This window comes from Argiope bruennichi, chromosome X1 (genome assembly GCF_947563725.1).
Source record: "Argiope bruennichi chromosome X1, qqArgBrue1.1, whole genome shotgun sequence".
Lineage (NCBI taxonomy): Eukaryota > Metazoa > Arthropoda > Arachnida > Araneae > Araneidae > Argiope > Argiope bruennichi.
In genome coordinates this window covers 97,434,808-97,453,817 of record NC_079162.1, presented here as the reverse complement: position 1 = coordinate 97,453,817, position 19,010 = coordinate 97,434,808, and the positions used below count along the sequence as shown (strand labels likewise).

The following is a 19,010-nucleotide window of genomic DNA, read 5'->3' as shown; positions in this document are numbered from 1 at the left end:
CTTTGAAACAGCAAGAAGGCTGTTTGGGGACGAATCTTTCCTTTTTATCGTGGTTAAATCCCAAAAAGGACACCAGAGTGGACATTCCCTCTTCAAACTTCTACATCACACCAACAATACCGCAATTGCTCTTATTCGAATATACATGGACGCTATTTGTGTTAAACGCGTAATTAGAAATAAATTATTAGGGAAGCAATCAGCGGCATTTCAACGCTAACAGAATTTGTATTCTACATAAACATCTACTGCACTGCAGTAGTGTCGGACGAGTCATTAGCGACACGTACTAGAAATTTTTTTGAAGAATCGAAAAGAAGTCTGAGCAAAAATGGAATATGTGAGCACTACCTAACAATTATTAACGTACTTCACACTGGTAGTCGCTTTTCCTACATTTTAATCGCTAATTACCTGTCCAACAGACATCAAGGGTGAGCTGAAACTTAGCGTGCACCAGGCTCGTACACACAGCTGCTCTTTCCTGGAATCAGATCTCGAACTCGCAATTTCCGTGCCGAAGATGAAACTCTGTGATGAGGTTACTGCGGCTTTGAAATAAATGTTTTAATTAAAGGCTATTGTAAAACAGCATCAGCTTCTCAATTATGCTAGTTCAACAACGCGAGCACGCAAAGTTCAAGATTATAATCGATTCGAAACTGGAATTAGAATAGCAACGCGCATAATGGTTGCAGGGAATTTCTCGTGTGCAGCCAAAATTATTTTCCAAGAATAATAACAAGAATTAGATCACTTGAGTTTTCAAATATAAATAAATAAAATCTCTATATCAATACAATATATTTTATTCATAAATTTAAAATAGAGAAATACTAATGGGAAGTTTACAATTCAAATTATGTTTTATACAATTTCCGATTTCTTCATAAATAATGAAAGAATTAGAGATAATAATTATTTAATATTATTCATAAATGCTTACTTTTGATTAAATATAATTCAGAATCGCATAAACGATGTTAAAGTACAGAAAAAAAAAATAAACTAGTTGCCTTAATAAAAATGAAATTTAAATTGAATACTGAAACAATTCTTTGTTTGTTCTCAAATGCTTTATCTTTTTTCACTCAAAATTTGCTTCCTTTTACAAGCTAAATCCTGTTTATTAGTCTTATGATACAAACACTCGCTATTCAATTGATCTTGATCTGGGGAAAAGTTCGTTACAAAGCACACGGTATTGGAATATATATTTATATATATTTTTTTCTATACCAAAGCTTATATATAAATATTTTTGCTTTAATTGTTAAGGCTAATCGAAAACACTGACAAAAAGATCAATTTATGATTCATAATTCGCCCCGGAAAGCAAATATTTCTTTTTGTTATCAATAAATATACATCGAAATGCTATTGTTGTAGGAACTTTTAGAAAGCCTAATACAACAGAAATGGGTAATTTTTAAGAATGGGATGAAATTTTTCTTTGTCATACAACGTGACAACAGCCATTCATTTTCATTACATGGAGGTTGATTTTTGTATTGATTATAATTATTATTAATGAATAATATTTAGTGTCAACTTTTTGAAGATCAAAATTTATCTCTAAGATGTTTAAAGTTCTTAATATAAGCGATAAAAAAGCATTGAAAATCAGAATATTATATCAAGGGTTAAGCTTAAAGACTTGTGAAGTAAATAAAGAGTACAAATGCTCGTATGTACTGAGATATTTCACCTAGAATGATGGGCTTTATTTTGTTTGTTTGGTACAGTGTATCTACAATTGACTCTTGCTCAATAAAATACAATCGGACAATCTAATCTGATAACATTTGAAGATTTGTGAACTAGTTTTCAGATTCATGTAAGATCAGATTCAGATTCATATAAAATCAAATTCAATGAAATAGATTCAGATTTCCGTGAAAATATTTAAATTGAGAAAATTAAATAAATAAAACGACATTATGAAAATTTTAGGGATAAAAATATGGATTCGAAAATAGTTATATTATGTAAAAGAATCAATTCACAATATGTCACAGTCATATAACAAATGTAACGGCTCAAGTCATCTGACATTAAGGGTAAGTCTTTTTATATTTGTTGTGAAACCACATTCTTCTTCTTCCATCAAAGATGCTCGGTGAATTCCAAAATTAAATTGGCATAGCACATTTCGTGTATTATTTCCATTAAGTAATACTTTCCCTCCGTTATACGTATCAAGAAGGTTTAGTGAATTTCAAAATGGAGTTAATTTGCTGACCTCAAAGTTACGTAGCAAAGCAAACTACGTACATCAACTAAATACACATTGTCTTACACAGTGTTGTGGTGTAATAGTACAAGTAGCAAATGCAAATCGAACAATGGATTCTTAAATTCGACTGATGTAGAGTATTTTCCGTATATCTCATAATCACGAACTGATGACATTACTTACTTCTGCTTCTTGATTTAAAAGGATTATGTATAAAATCCATCAGCTATCGAGAATTCCTAAGAATCAGAAACTAGAAGAAAAATTCATACATAATGAAAATGGCTAATAAAGCTTGAAAATTTTAGATATTGCTGTGAAATTGTAAAAATGAAATCTGAAAAACTACATTTAAACTCACATTAATCCTACAGCTTTGAAAGACAAGGCGTCAATTATTTGAACGGTCAACAAGAATCTCTTTACGGTGATCATTAAGAGTATTAAGATTTCGGAATGGCTTTTGACCTAAATTTTTGTCCTTTATCGAACTTTAAAGCTTCTTATTGTTTTCCGAGTTTTAATCCGCCGCAAATTCTCCAAGGCACTACACATTATTAGTCGATTCATTATTAGTCTACACACGATTAGTCAGAAATTCCTAATCCTCTTACACATTTTGTGTCAAATTAGGATCACTGGTATTTATCACTAACGACTGAAGTTAATTCACAGCAAGAATGAGGAAAACAATGGAGTCCATTGATGCTCACTTGATATATATTAAATTCTCTATGATAATTAAATTGTATTTTGCTTGCAATTGGAATCCATGACGTATATCACTGGAAGCAAAGAATTCGACAAAATGAATTAAACAGCATACACGTTTGCATGCAGTTAACGTCACAGCACATTTATTAAAAGTGAAGTGAATGGATTTCAATTTTTATATTATTATTGTTAATCTTTTCCTATTTAATTTATAATTTTAAACCAGCGCGAGTGGTTTCCAGGAAACTTTCTTCTATACTCTCTAATAACGGGATTACTCACCCCCATCCAAGCATAAAAATGTAGACCACCAGCAAAGCTATGAACAGAACAAGTGCTTAGATTTTTATTTTCACACACACATGAGAGTTGTGTACTTCACTAGTGTGGTAGAAAAAAAGCGGCACTTTTGCATTAACAGTATTCTGAACAATAATTACGAAAGATCAAATTTAAATTTTGCCTATTTATTTAATCAAACTTGAGATCTTTGGCGATTAATCGCTAATATCCAGTTAATATACAGGTTGTTCATTAATTATTGTCGGGGTTTCCGTACCTCATAACTTTCGAATAAAAAATATTACGCAAAAACCGATTACGTATTCGTAAATTACAACTCAAAGAATTTTATTAATGATATTAAAGTGTAAAGCTTGCACAATTTGCACTTTGTAGGTATTCAGCTGAATAATTCTTTGAGTTGTAATTTACGTATTCATAATTCTTTGAGTTGTAATTTACGAATACATAATCACTTTCAACTGAATGCCTACAAAGTGCAAATTGTGCAAGCTTTACACTTTAATATCATTAATAAAATTCTTTGAGTTGTAATTTACGAATACGTAATCGGTTTTTGCGTAATATTTTTTATTCGGAAGTTATGAGGTACGGAACCCCCACAATAATTAATGAACACCCTGTATAAGTACGAGAAAATCGAATATACATTTTTTTTTCTGATTGTTTGAAACCAAAATTACGCAAAGAACTACAATTGCACACACGATCACCTACCAAATTTTATTTGTTTAAGTTTTTGTGTTTTTGAGTTATTGTGTTTACATGCATAAGAAAGAACAGACTGATAGACGGTCAATCCATAAATGGATTTAGTTCCAAATTTAATAAAGATCTGTATTAGAGATGCAAAACTTGTGCATCAAATTTTATCAGTCTAGCTCTTAATGCTTTATAATTATCGTGTTCACTTGTACTTACACTGGACAGACAGATTTTCTCTTGATAGATTTCGCTCAGAGTTTAATAGAAATCTTCAATTTTGGCGTAAAGATCATATACCAAATTCCATATTTGTAGCTTAAAGCGTTTTTAGATTACCTTACTCACAGTCAGACATACAGATATATTTCCAATTTTTTTTTCTAATTCAGGGAGATCTAAAACGCGGATGTGTTTTATTCTATGGAGTTCCGTTAAAATCTTTTGTTCGGATTTTTTTTATTATTATTACAATAGTTTCTTTTTATATACTACATATACAAGAAAGTAAAAACAGAAGGCTGCACTATCCAGTTTCTCTTCTTATAGATCTTTTACGAACTCAAGGAATTTTAGAGTTTCTAAACAGTTACAGATGTTATACATTATTGTATTCTTAGAGAAGCGAGACACTTTATAGGTCTATGAAGTCAACTATATTGAAATATTAAAGTACATGTCGTTGCTAAAAATAGGAGTAATATTTGCAGTTACATTGCATGTGAATTCTTCTTTTTTCTCCTAAACTTCGCAATTTATTTCGTGGAAGTTTGTCATAACGTTCCACATATCTAAAAATGCTACCAACTCTTGCTTTCCTCAAGGTCAAAAACCACCAAAAATAGGGTTTCAGAATACTTATTTGCTCATAAAGTTTAAGAGGTTTATACGCAATCTATGGTGGAAGAAAACAACAACGTAAAACTTCACACACGTTAAACTTCATTGTGTTTTATTCTAGACGGTATAATGCTAAAAAGTTTGAGCATTGAATAGTGACACTTTTGATGCTATTTTAGAAAGTAGTCTCTAAAGAGCAGTAAACTGAACTATTAAATGCTCAGATTTCGGTTCTTTAAAATTAAGGCATTTAGAATATTCATATCTCACCTTCGATGAAGCATTTAGGATTGAAAGAAATTTTGGTTACTCCAACGCATGCTTATATATCGTTCTCTAATGTTTAAATTTCTCAGCTTCCTTCAGAGTTGTATTCGCTTAATTATCTTTATTCTTATTTTGCTTCATTCATTTTGTAGTCAAAATTCGTAAAGTGCCACATATTTTGCTCAAATTTTAATAATTTTGTGAAAAACGACATTTATCGGTTTTTCAAAAATAAAATATAGTATTTCACAGTGAAAACGTCATTATATTAAAATTTTTATATTATTGAAATCTACAAGTTGATATTCTTTCGTATCGCCAATAGATGTCAAGCCGCCAATTCCATTTTGCTCTCTGGCATTGGCAACACTGAATGTGTGAGTCATATGAAAGGTACCGAATTTCAACTGAATGAAATTTACTGATATGCGACGTTTTGCACTAGTAGTGACGATATCTACTTACTCATTCTTTACTTTATAGCCTATAGGAATAAAGGTGATTTTCAGTAAAAATATTTAGACGTGAAATTATTTAAAGTAAAATCAGGCATTCTTCATGTGAAAAGCAATTTTTATTTAGTAATTTAGTTATATTAATGTCCTGTGTCGAAACAGCTGGAGAACTACATAGCAACAGACCTAGTAATTTTGAGTCATGATTATATGATATCAGTTTGGGAGTAATTCTTTTTTATAGAGATATTGGCGTATCCGCTATGATATATAAATAGATCCTCTATGATATATAAATCTATAATATCCACGATTTTGTGGTTAGCATAAGATAGATATATGCAAACTTTTTCATAAAGGAAAAATTTTATTTCCATTATTTGAAATTTATAATTCGTATTATTAAGGAAATAAGACTGTTAGTCCAACAAATAATAAATAACCAAATAAATTTTGAAGCGGAAGTGGTATTATTTTTATGTACTATTTTTACTACTTTTTCTACCTGAATTTCAATTACAGAAATATTCTATCATTATATTTTGTTACTATAATTTACATTTAATGCGATAGCAATGAAATCTATGAACTAAATTCAATTGTTATAATCCCTTTGTAAAATAGCATTTATTAAAGATATACTGAACATATTAACAATATACATTTCTATAATATTCGAAGATAATAAAATGTTGTAGATGAACTTTATTTCTGTGAAACATATTGATTCTTTTCTAATAAATGCCTTTCTTTGTTATAAATAAAATAAATTTGTCGAAAGAAAATTTTATTTAGGATTTGCTTAAAATCATTTTGTTTCTGGTTGTTCAAAAGAACACCTTTCAATTGGAATGCTTTTATTGGATGTTCGGATAGTCTTTATGTACATTTATTTCTCTCAATTTGTTTCAAGTTTGTAAAGAGAGACTTTTGCAATCAATTTTTGATTCATTACTCTTTCATGTTTCTAAAGATGATTCAATATTTGGAAATAACTGTTTGGGTGATTCAATTTTGGGAAAATTTTTTATCAAAACGGTATAATGTTCACAGCAATGGATTATAAAGTGCAAAATTTTGCTTTCTATTACACTGTTTAAAATGTGCTTTTGAAAACTAATTTTTTAAAATTTATATTTATGTCCAAAACACTACTTTCTAGTACACTGTTTAAAATGTATTTTTGAAAACTGCTTTTATTAAATTTGTATTTATATCATTTCTGTTGATACCTCATAACAAAAATCTAACGGTTTTTATTAGGAACTTAACCGTAAAACAATTAGAATCTATGATCGTGTTATTCGTCATAATATATTTATAAGTGAGAGAATGAACTTATTCCATGCAAAATCAAAATGTTTCAGACTTTGAATTGAAATATTAATCAACATTAAACTAGTTTTTTCTAAGTACTTCAATCTAGAATACTAACTTCGAGTCCATATTTTCTCTTTCCTCCCAGGCTAAAGAAAAAAGAATAAATGTCTCTTCCTTTCCAGACTTGAGGCAATTGAGAACCAGACGCCGTTTGTGTAAGGTCTACATCCTCCTATTTAGAAGGAGGTTTCGAAATCTTTATGGAGTCATGCTGATTCCACAAATGAGCAGATCAATAAAAGCTTTATTTTCCATATAACAACTCATCTTAATCATGTTTACAGAAAGCAATAATCTGAACATAGAAGGTTGTGATTTAGGTTGTGATGAATTTCAAAATTCGAAAGAATTCTGTATATTCATAAAATTTCTATCAAAATATAAATTTCTATATTTAAAACTAAAACATTTTTAGATCATGCATTCTCTTGTTTATAAACAAATGTTTTAAAATCCACTCGTTAATAGAATTAATAACTAAACTAGAAAGTCCTCATGTTCAGTATTCGCCTATTTCCCTTTTTGAATGAAAGATTACAGCTCACAAAAAGTAATTGTACTAGAGACTTTTTGTTTTACATCCTTTATTCCCTATCTTCCTTGTCTCTCTTTCATGAAGTATAAATGGGGTCTAACTTGAATGCACTTCCATTAGAATCGTTTCTTTCAATGCATTAGTAGGGTCTTATTTAAACTGCTTTGTTTCTATTAACCTCTTAGTAGTTCAGTTTATTTTGCTATCTAATTAGATGGCATCTTTGGATTTGGGAAGTTGTTTTCTTACTGAATCAACTAAGGGCACATGTCAGAGTTGAAATGTTTATGGAATCCACGCAATTTGTACACAGAATTTTAACGTCTGTGATTGACGTACTTTTGGTTCATTAGTCAAAAAATATAATTATTCAATGCACAACCACTCTCGGGCATCCTATTTAACAGCCTGAAACCTTCATTTTTTTAGTCTAACGCTTAGATAACAATTCATTACTTGGTAATTAGACCACATTAATTAAGCATTGAAAGACGGTAAATACAATCAAAATAGAAGTTCAATTCCAGATAGTGTATTTCGATAATCCTTACATTTAAGATTGCAGCAGAAAATCAACATTTCCGAAATTTAATGTTTAGATATTAGAGAAATTGTAGTCCATTATTTGATAATCAGCCTCCTTTACCCAAACCTTGAATGGCATCAAATTGATCCAAAACCGAATGAGAATGTTCCAGACATTATCGAAATATAATTATACAACAATAATTCAATCACGTCCGGTTTGAGGCCATTCCGCTGAATTCTATGTGACCGCATTCGATGGCAATGAAATTGTCCCTGAGCTGATCGTGGAATAGCGTACATCCCTTTAACTACCCTAACCAAGCTCTCAAACGACTAATACACAGGAAGACCTTGTGGATTTTGCAATGCCAGGACTTGAACTAGAAATGTCACACATTTTCTACACTTTCTCTTAATAAATAATGATCCTGATATGAGTTAACCTATTTCGATAAAGTGATTAACTATTTTTTCGCAAGAAGCCAAAAACCAGCAACATTTTCTATGAGGCCTTTTTAAATAGAGAAACATTACAATGAAGATTTTACAATAAATATTAAGCGTGACAGCTAATTAATAATGTGAACACGTCTCGAAGCGTTCTAGAGATGATGAACTATCCGATTATGCTCTTGATGGTCGGTCACCGTGATAATCAATCATAGCAGAACACTCATAGACTGCTTTGATGTATCCAAGGCAGTGTCATATGTGATGTGATCTTCATTCAAAAGGGAGCTCATAAATGAACTGGTTCAAAAGATAAATAATAATCATGAAAATAAGCTCTTAAATTTTGAAATGAATCTTTCAATTATTCTCTTCCCTTAAAAAATGGAATAGATAAAATTACATCGAATTGTTTCATTAATGTCTTAAAGCCTCTTTTTTTTAAATCATTTAATGGCTTTGTTTTCTGTGCCTAATAAAATTAGATATACTTTCAGTTTTGGAAATGTGTTGACGTTTGAATTCAATTAAAAATCTACAGGATATTTGAGATATTTATGAATCGCTTGTAACTTCAGTATCAAATTATAATGTCTTTGAATGTCGAATTTTAGCCTCTATGTTTAAAATTAAGATAATTATGGCGTATGTACGTAATCAGTTAAAGGGTTAGTAAGAGAGCTTCCCACAAATAACGAATTTATGGATCCCAGCAAAAGCAAAGGATATCGAAATCAAAAATTTATTTACGACTGAACTAAATCTACCATTCTTTTTGACACAATCGTTGCTGTTACTGCGGCATTCATTATAATTTTACAAAGTTTCATATTGGTCTTTAAATAGCCTTAAATGTCAAAACCCTAGGCGAATTAACTGGTCGCCAAAGGCAGCTAGTGTTATTTAAGATAGAAAATGAAATTTTTTTGAAACTACCAGTTGATGAAGTATAATTTTTAAAACACATTTTTCGTTTTTCAAATATTTACCATTTTAAACCGTCGCACTGAAAATTCAATAGTTTCTAGTAGGCACAAATATAGCAAAAGATGCGTATCTTCTTATCAATAATTTGTTTTCGTTCCAAACAATACGTATAATGTGTTTCCATAACTTAACATATTATAAGTATAAAACCCATGTCATTTACTGCATTTATTGCTTCCTTGCAAACAAGAGAGTCTTTCCAATATTTTTATACTCTTAAAATCATGTAAGAGTATAAAAAGTACTTACAAAAGCAATAAAAAATGTGACAATATCGACATACCTTTATCTTTTAAATAAAGAATATTTTATCTAAGTGGTTTCTTTGAAGTTTAATAGAGTTCAACTTTATGTAATGCTTGGGTACCATGGGGGGAACCTCGTTATTGAGGATGGGAAACTTCTGGCATGGTGGTTGGTTCTCGCCATCCTGTGGATATACGAAAATGTGGGGATCTGACTCCTCCCATAGATGACGGGATGTGCTTCCTTAGGGAAGGGTTGTACCGTGGCCGGTGATGGACCTTAGGACTCAACCACAGTTCCCGCCAGTGTTGCTGTTGCGACGGTCCTGTCATTCAAGTTTTTCCATGTGCTCTCCGGCGGGTCGGAGTAGTCAGTTTGTGATTAAAGATTGGGCATTTAAAATATACTATTCTAAATTATTTAAAGAATATTTTAACTTCATAATGGCAATTGAAGAATTCTTTAATTTTTAAACGAAGAGGAATCTTTGCGCTAATTCTTTCGGATTTGGTAAACAATCCATTTGGCAACTTATAAATCTAAAGGCTGCCATTTCATTCACACTTCTTTATTAGGGACAAAAAAGCAGTCCAAATATAGCATAAGAATTATTAAAAAACGAACAGCAAAACATTCACAAATGATTATTTACTAAAAAGCAAAACTTTTATGAAAAATAAAAGACGGCAAATAATAATACCAAGCTATAATCGCAAAAATTTACAGACAAGTATCAACGTAGAAATAAAAATGTACATGAATCTAATTCTTTGAAAATGTTGATGACAATTATTGTCTTCGACGGGTTTCTTAGTCTCATTTCAAGTTAGTTAAGAGAAATACAATGGACTCTGTCTCTTCTATCTCTGTCTATGATGCACATCAAATGCGCCATCCAATTTAATTTTAGAATCCATTCATCTGTCCTATTATGTCACGGCATAGAATAATTCAACATGCAGTTATTAGAAGGCATTTCACAGTATCATTTGTACATAATAGATTTGATTAATTTCTAGAACATCAATAGGATCAGATGCCTTTGTTAATAGAATCCGTGCTTTCAACTAATTAAATGGCCTCTACTGAAGCAAACATACGGGATGTCCCGAAAGATCATTTACAAATTTTAAGTGTTGTTATTAGTTCGTCATTTTTTCAGTAGAATATGCTGAAATTCAAACAGGGAGGATTGTATAGAGGGTTTTTCTCAGAGATTCAAATAAAATAAAAGATACAATGGATAAAATATTTAGCACATATTCATTGGTATACACATTTACAGTAGCATGACAGCTTAATTTCATGAATAACAACAAAAGAAGTGTGTATCACTTCAGGTGGCTTACTTAAAGTATTACAAAGCGGTTTTTTTTTTTGATTTCATTCTACTTGTCATTATCATACCTCTCATACTGTTGTTATTAAATTTGAATTATTATTATTAAATTAGCATTAATAAATTTGTTATTAATGCTAATAATTTTTTTATTATTGCTTGTAATTTTTCATTAGGGCTAGTAATTTGTTATTAAGGCTAGTAATTTGTTATTAATGCTAGTAATTGTTATTAATTTGTTATTAATGTTAGTATTTGTTATTAATGTTAGTATTTGTTATTAATGTTAGTATTTGTTATTAATGATAGTAATTTGTTATTAATGCTTGTAATTTGTTATAAATGCTTGTAATTTGTTATTAATGTTAGTATTTGTTATTAATGATAGTAATTTGTTATTAATGCTTGTAATTATTATTAATGCTAGTAATTTGTTATTAATGCTAGTAATTATTATTAATGCTAGTAATTTGTTATTAATGATAGTAATTGTTATTAATGCTTGTAATTATTATTAATGATAGTAATTTGTTATTAATGCTAGTAATTTGTTATTAATGTTAATAATTATTATTAATGCTAGTGATATGTTGTTAATGCTAGTAGCTATTGTAAGCATGCATTCAATCAAATTTTCATTGTACATTTTATCTAATCCATCCTACTCTTGTACTTAAGTCACTGGACTTAAGTCACTGCTTCTATTACAAAAATGTTTTTCTATGCCTGAGCTATCCCTAAAATTTGGAAGTGGTCTCTCGGACTCCTTGTATTTATATTCCATAAAGAATTCGTTCCATCTATGAAAACAAATGTTGGACAAATAAGAGGAAGAAGAGCACCTCTAGCAATGTCTCTCTGTTTTTCTTCCTAGTCTCATAAATGTTTCTTTTGCTTCTTTGTGCATCAACATGTATTATCCCCCGTTCCTTTTGTGTAGTTTTTTTATAGATTCGATCATATATCAACTTCGAGTGATTGATACATTTGGTTACGAAGCAGATGTCTTTTATTGATTTTTGTGGTAAGCACACGTCTTATCCTGAAAAAAGAAGCGAGCGGAAATCTTTTGAAGCATATTGCTAATTTATCGATGGTATGAAATGCATTAACAATCAAAGATATGCGCAAAAAATTTCTATGTTACATTATTTTTCCTTTAAAGTCATTTAGTTAAAATAAGCTGGGTTTTCAAGCCAGAGTAGGAGTTTAGAAAGTTGACCATCTACCTTTTTACAAGTTAGAAAAAAATTGAAGCCGAATTTTCTATATCTTTTAAACTTATATTCTGTAGTAACTTTTTATCGAAATCATTTTGAATTTCTTATATGCAACTGTGGTATTTATTTTATTACCACATATGATCTTCTACCAAAATAAAAACAATAAAAAAATTGTCTAACACTCCGAAAATCACATTGCTGTTTAAAGTTAAATCTAGGTTCAGCTATTAATAGCCTATAATGGCATTGTATTATAATTATCATATATATATATATATATATATATATATATATATATATATATATATATATAATAAAATAAATGAAATTTACTAATATTTATATTTCATTTTATCTCGTATGAACTGTTTAAAATATAATGCTTGGAAAAATTTAAGGAGACTTGTCATAGTTTTTAAATAATTTACCCTCATTCAATGCTGATTAAAGTTTTATTTAAAAATAACTCAAACAAAAGAGCATTATATTATTTTTAACTATTCAAACGTCCTAAAAGGCCTTTTTCCTTTTCCATTTTTAGTTTTAAAGGAGATAGTTCATAGTTATTTATACTTTTTCTTAAACTTAGAGAATAAAATATCTTTCAGATAACAAGAATTTGATTATTCTTCAAAGAATACACTTTATCCTCTTTCAAAATTCTTTCTCCGAGAAGAAATTTGTAGCTTAAAGTCCACTTAGAAGCACTTTCTACAAAACAATATGGATTTTTATAGCTTTGTAGACCTGAAGGAATTTATGTCATTGAAACTAAAATTATGTACAATAAAAATGTTTGAGTCAGTAAATTCATTACTTCGAGCACCTTTACATTTGTATTTCACTCTTTGTTTTACACAGTAATCTTGTGTATTTTTTTTGCACTTTTACAATTTTATTTTGATAAAAAAAATGTTATTTTCTTCTTTTCAGTCACTAATAGAAGTATGTTTTAAAAAGAATTATTATTTTTTTATTAATACTTTAAATTTCAAACGATACTGAAATTCCTATGTCATAGAAATCTTTAATTGCCATTAATTTTCCTCCAGTATTGGAAAATTAAATCTCAACATAGAAAAAATTTATCTTCTTTCATCCTCTTGCATTTTCTTTTTCATTAATTGTTATTTTTGGATCCACTTATTTGTCATTTTTTAAAAACTTTTGACGTGATTTTTATGTTTTTATGCTATGCTTTCATATCGTGCTTTTATATCAAAATGTTGTAAGTCAAAAATCACGCACTGTGAAACGTATAAAATTTGAATATAACAGCTGAAACCTCTGGTAACATATAGTTTTTAGTAACAATATATATTAATCATATATCACTTACAACAATTAGAGAACAAATGTCGCTAATCTATAGATGTGTTTTGTGTGAGTAAAATGTTTTGCTAAATTTTACCTACGACATTTTTACATAACAATCACGATAACTTAAATGTGATAATGCCACGTTGAAGGATTTTTTTATATGTCCACATTTTGAATAGAGAATTTGCATAAATATTTTCTGTTTTGGAATTGCGAAATTGTTTTACTGTCGAAAGAGGGTGGAGAATGAGAAAAAATTTTCCTTAACTTTTTACAATAAGAACTTTTTTCCTTCTGTTTTGTGGGGTTAAAATCTGAAATCCGAATTCGGCATATAAACGTTGCAATTTAAAAAACGGTATTATAAAGAATCCTAGCAGAAAGAAAACAATCTAAAGTGGGCTTTTCTTTTATTCCGCATGACCAGAACCGATCACACTTCGAGATTTGCGGAAAAGAAGCAGAGGATTCAAAAATAATATTGACTACCTCAAAGCTTTGGTCTCAACCTGTCAGTTCAATTTTGGAGGAGCTCGAACTCTAAATTCGTTTTCCACTGAGAAATCCCTCCCATAAAAGCTCTGTGGTAAAGTATTCAGTAGAAGAAAATGGAGACAAATCCCAATAGAAGTGTACGAGAAATTGGATGAAAGCAGTCTCTTCTACCAAAACTGTCCCTACATAGGAAATAAATTCAATTTTCTTTTGTGACCACTTGTGTCCGGTTCCTGTTGAGGCTGTCGGATTTTTCCCCCCTTTGGCAAAATTTTGCTACTTAAAATTATTTCCTTTTTCTTTTAGATGTGTCATCGGATTTTATGAAATATTTTTACAGATGAAAATGCGGCTGTAAATTTTTATATATTTTTAGTCACGTTAAACAAGGAGATAAACGTGGCCACACAATGTACGGTGACTTTTAAATATGTCCAGGTCACTATTCTAAAAATATTTTGCTCTTCCAAATGTTCAATTTTTATTTTAGCTCGATCGGTGAGCTGTGGGACGTATCTTTTATATCTTTTTCATCTTGTTAAACAATAAGATAAATGTGGCCACACAATGTACGGTGACTTTTAAATATGTCCAGGTCACTATTCTAAAAATATTTTGCTATTCCGAATATTCAATTTTTATTTTAGCTCTATCGGTGAGCTGTGGGACGTATCTTTTATATCTTTTTCGTCTTGTTAAACAATAAGATAAATGTGGCCACATAAAGTACGGTGATTTTTAAAGATGTCCAGGTCACTATTCTACCATTATTTTGCTACTCAGAATAGTCAATTTTTCTTTTAGCTTTATTGGTGAGTTGTAAGATGTGTCTTTTATATGTTTTTTCCTTGTTAAACAATAATATAAATGTGGCCGTACTGTGTGGCCATAAAGTGATTTTTAACGTCCAGGTCATTATTCTACCATTATTTTGCTTCTCAGAATAGTCAATTTTTCTTTTAGCTTTATTGGTGAGTTGTGAGATGTGTCTTTTATATGTTTTTTCCTTGTTAAACAATGATATAAATGTGGCCGTACTGTGTGACCATAAAGTACGGTGATTTTTAAAGACGTCCAGGTCATTATTCTACCAATATTTTGCTACTCAGAATAGTCAATTTTTCTTTTAACTCTATCGGTGAGCTGTGTGATGTGTCTTTTTCCGATATAAATACGGTTTCAATTCTATTCATTATCTTCGATGAATTAAATGATACTAAGAGTATTTTTATCTTCGAAAGGGCTTGAAGAGGAAGATCGAAGAAAAACTTATCAGCCATTGCATTACAAAATATCTAATCATCTCTCAAGAATTCGTAAAATAAAAGTTTCCTAACGCAAACCACCTTGAAGTATTTCCGAATCTAGATAATTAAATGAATAAAAATATTTCTATTTGTATTTATTTGAGTTTTCCAATATATAGTGTATAATTTCTTGCAATCTGATTCAGATCTGAAATTTTTTTGATGATTCAAAAATATTTTTAAAAATCGTTTCTGAAGGTTATTTATTTTTTTTAAAAAATATTTGAAATGGTAAAAAAGTATTGAATGCATGTGAAAAATATTTATCAAAACGGCTGATTTGCAAAAATATATGATTATTGCTGTTGCTTTAGATATATTTTAGCGTAACTATCACATCTTATTGCTCGCTCTTTACAAAATTTCACTACATAGATATTGAATTTTTCTGAATTTGAAATTTTATATTCTTTTTCATTATGAAATATATAAGAATATCTTATGTTATTTTTCCTTAAAATTCTTTTATGTACAATTAAATCCTCTCTGGATCAAAAATCTTATATCCTTATATCTCTCAAAAACACCAAGATACTCAGTAAATACATTACGTCTACAAATACGTACGAATAACGAAATACGAATTAAGCACGTAACTATTACGTTTAAAAGTCACTATCACAAACTTATTTAACATAAATATCATTTAATTTAGTTTATTCTTTACAAAATTTCATTATATGGATATTAAAGATGTATTGAATTATAAGATTTCTTGTACTTTATGAAATAAATAAGAATATTTCATTTTATTTTTTTTCTAAAATTCATTATATTTTTAATGAAAGGTTTCCTAATTGGAAAGTAATCTCCTTATATTCCTTGAAAATAGTAAGAATAATATGCGCCTCAATACAAATTGAGACTAATGAATTTAACGTTTAAAGGATCATAAATCTGCTGTAAGTAAATTTGTTAAATTTGAAAATTTTATCATTTATGCAACATAACACATAGCTAATATACGAATTCAAGAGTACCTACATTATCGCACGCGCTATAATAATGCCAAGAACAGTTACTTATTTAGTTTTCAGTATAAGCATTTATTTTTTCTGAAAACGTCTTCTTGCCTTGTAGAAGCTTAAAGTTGATTCATTCGTCAAAAATTACATTTTTACTTAGTTTCCTTACAGATAGAATAATATTTTTATAACCAAAAATACCTAGAATCTAATACTAATTGTGCAATTGAGTGCTAAAACTTTAAATATATTTGAGTTTATCATGCTAGTTTTAAAGAGAGTGACAAATTTTCAGCATCCCCAGAATTCAATGACTTTTCTTCCGCATAGTTTCGATATCGTAGAATGTTGTGAAATTACTTATCATTTTCGCTACTTTTTTCATTGCTAAAACTGATAAAGGCTAATATTTTCAACCAGACATTTGTAACAACTTTTTTTATCAACTCAAAATTCTCAAGACTCAAATTATGTAAATATATAAGTTTGGAAATAAAATAACTTGATAAAGTATTAATTAATTGGCAAGAAACAGAAATTTTATTAAATTTACCGTGTTAATAATTTTTTACTAAACGTTTCGAATGAAGCTTGCTTTCTCTATTATTGCTGTTTGCTAAGAGAGAGGAATTCATCGGAATGACTAATCAGAATTTTTTCCAATTCCTTATGTAGCCTCAGATAATGAGTATTGACCTTGATAAGGAATTACCTTGCTTGGGGCCGTCATCCAAACGCCTGCCAAGTCCTGATTTCAAACTTCAGCCATTCGTTTGTTTTTAGAGAGATTTTCTTAACTACATGTTATAGTTAATACAAATTTTATTACGTTAGCTCTCTCTTTATAACCCAACACAGATTAAGTTTTAAAATGGCGCAAAAGAAGGAATCCTTTCGATTGTTAGATTAAAACGTGGGTCAAATTATCTTTATTCAGTTTCATTACTTTCAGGTCTAAATACTGTCTTTTTCAAATAATATTTATTTATCTAGAGTATCATGAGAGGTTTTAAATCTTATCTTCTGTTTAGTACAGCATGTTCATATCAGGCTCTTGTATTTTTAAATCTTACCCATCTATCACCCAATCTCAAATAACAATAGTTGTTCCTCTTCTCTGTTACTGTAGTATATACCAATTGAAACTTTTATAATATCTTGTGTTTTCTTTCCAGATTCCCAGATGTACCCAAGGTGAATGGCAGTAAACGAGAAAGTCCATCCGCACCCACCATTTCAAACATGCCCCACATCATCATCGAAGCCTCACAAGAAATGACAGAATCTCCTCCTCCCTTCTTCTCGTCAGAAGGTCCCTCCATCTCCCCAGCGGTGGCAGACGGAATCCCTGAAGATGATGGAGAGGACGATGACGATCAAGCACGCGAAGCGGAGGATGAGGAAGAAGACGAATTCGAGGAGCACGTCACGCATTCTATTGTTCCTAGACGACTCACCATTTCATCCGATCTGAATGTTTATTCTAACGACGGCATCGTTTCCCCGCCGACCAAAATGCCCATGGTAGCTGTAGTTCTTGCAGAATCTACGTCTCCTCGGTTCTTTCATCAACAAGTTCGAAGGACCTCGATCAAAACTTCAAGGGCTTCTGGATTTGGATCCAGTGCATCCTTGTCAGAAGGCAAGGGGAGCGATCCAGAGTCTACAGAAATGTACAAGGCATCACTAAAGAAGAAAATCAGGATCAAAGGAAGGTTGCCCTTGAGGCCCCACAGCCACTTAGCGGCCCGAGCTCTGCCATCAGACGCCGAAAGACAAAAGAGGCGTCTTGCCAAGGCAAGGGAACGCAGGGCAACTCTCATTCTGGGGCTCATCATGATTGCCTTCATTTTGGCCTGGCTGCCCTTCTTTGTCTTGTATGTTTTGGAAGCTCTGTGCTCTTCCTGTCACATTGAACCCACTGGTTTTGCAACAGCCTTTTGGTTAGGTTACTGTAATTCTGCTTTAAACCCCATCATTTATACTATCTTCAACAGAGATTTTCGGAGAGCTTTCAAAAAAATTCTCTTGAAGTAAATGGAAACATTTGGAATTGTCCGCAAAAGTATCTGCAAATACACTTTTTTAATGAAAAACAATTTTCTGCACTTTTAAATATGTTGTCTTCCACAAAACAGCTGCTAACAAAGTGCCTGTACATCCATCCTTTAACATCACTTCCCTTGATTTTTTTTTAGTAGAGTTATGATTTAATTCACCATACTGGTTAACTTCATATTGTTCCACACAGTACAAAATTCAGATGATATAAGACTTAAATATTGAGATTATCTGAATGTTAACTAATTTGAGTAAAAGAAAGAAATTCGACTTAACTTTCAAAGTCATGAAGACTACTTACTGGTTCTAAATGCTCTTTTTACTTCAGAAGTATTTTTAATTGAAATGGACTGAAAATATTCCGAAATTATGAAACTATTTTCTTTCAAATATTTAATAGAAACTAAAAGCTCTCTACAGTCCAAAAAGGAATGAAAACCAACGCAGCTTCTTTCTGCATGTAAATAAAATTGGTCATTCAGGTGGAATGAATAACTTTAATAAAAAAAGGATAATTTTTTGCTATGATTCGCAAAAATAAATATATTATAAATTTTCCGAACTGCATATTTCTTAAATATATCGCAGTGGAATTTACTTTTAATATTCAGTATATTCTTTATGATCACATATTTAAGCATATTTTTTATTATTATT

The 19,010-nt window shown here is 30.2% G+C and overlaps 1 protein-coding gene across 1 annotated transcript in view; it reads left to right on the top strand.

The window, feature by feature from the left end:
- LOC129959327 (alpha-2 adrenergic receptor-like) overlaps window positions 1-18,600 on the top strand; it is a 53,350-nt gene extending 34,750 nt beyond the window's left edge. Inside the window, exon 3 of the mRNA XM_056072144.1 lies at window positions 17,468-18,600. Within this exon, the coding sequence (XP_055928119.1) occupies window positions 17,468-18,329 (862 nt within the window). The 3' untranslated portion in view covers window positions 18,330-18,600. The remainder of the gene's footprint in view (window positions 1-17,467) is intronic.
- The last annotated feature ends 410 nt before the right edge of the window (window positions 18,601-19,010 follow it).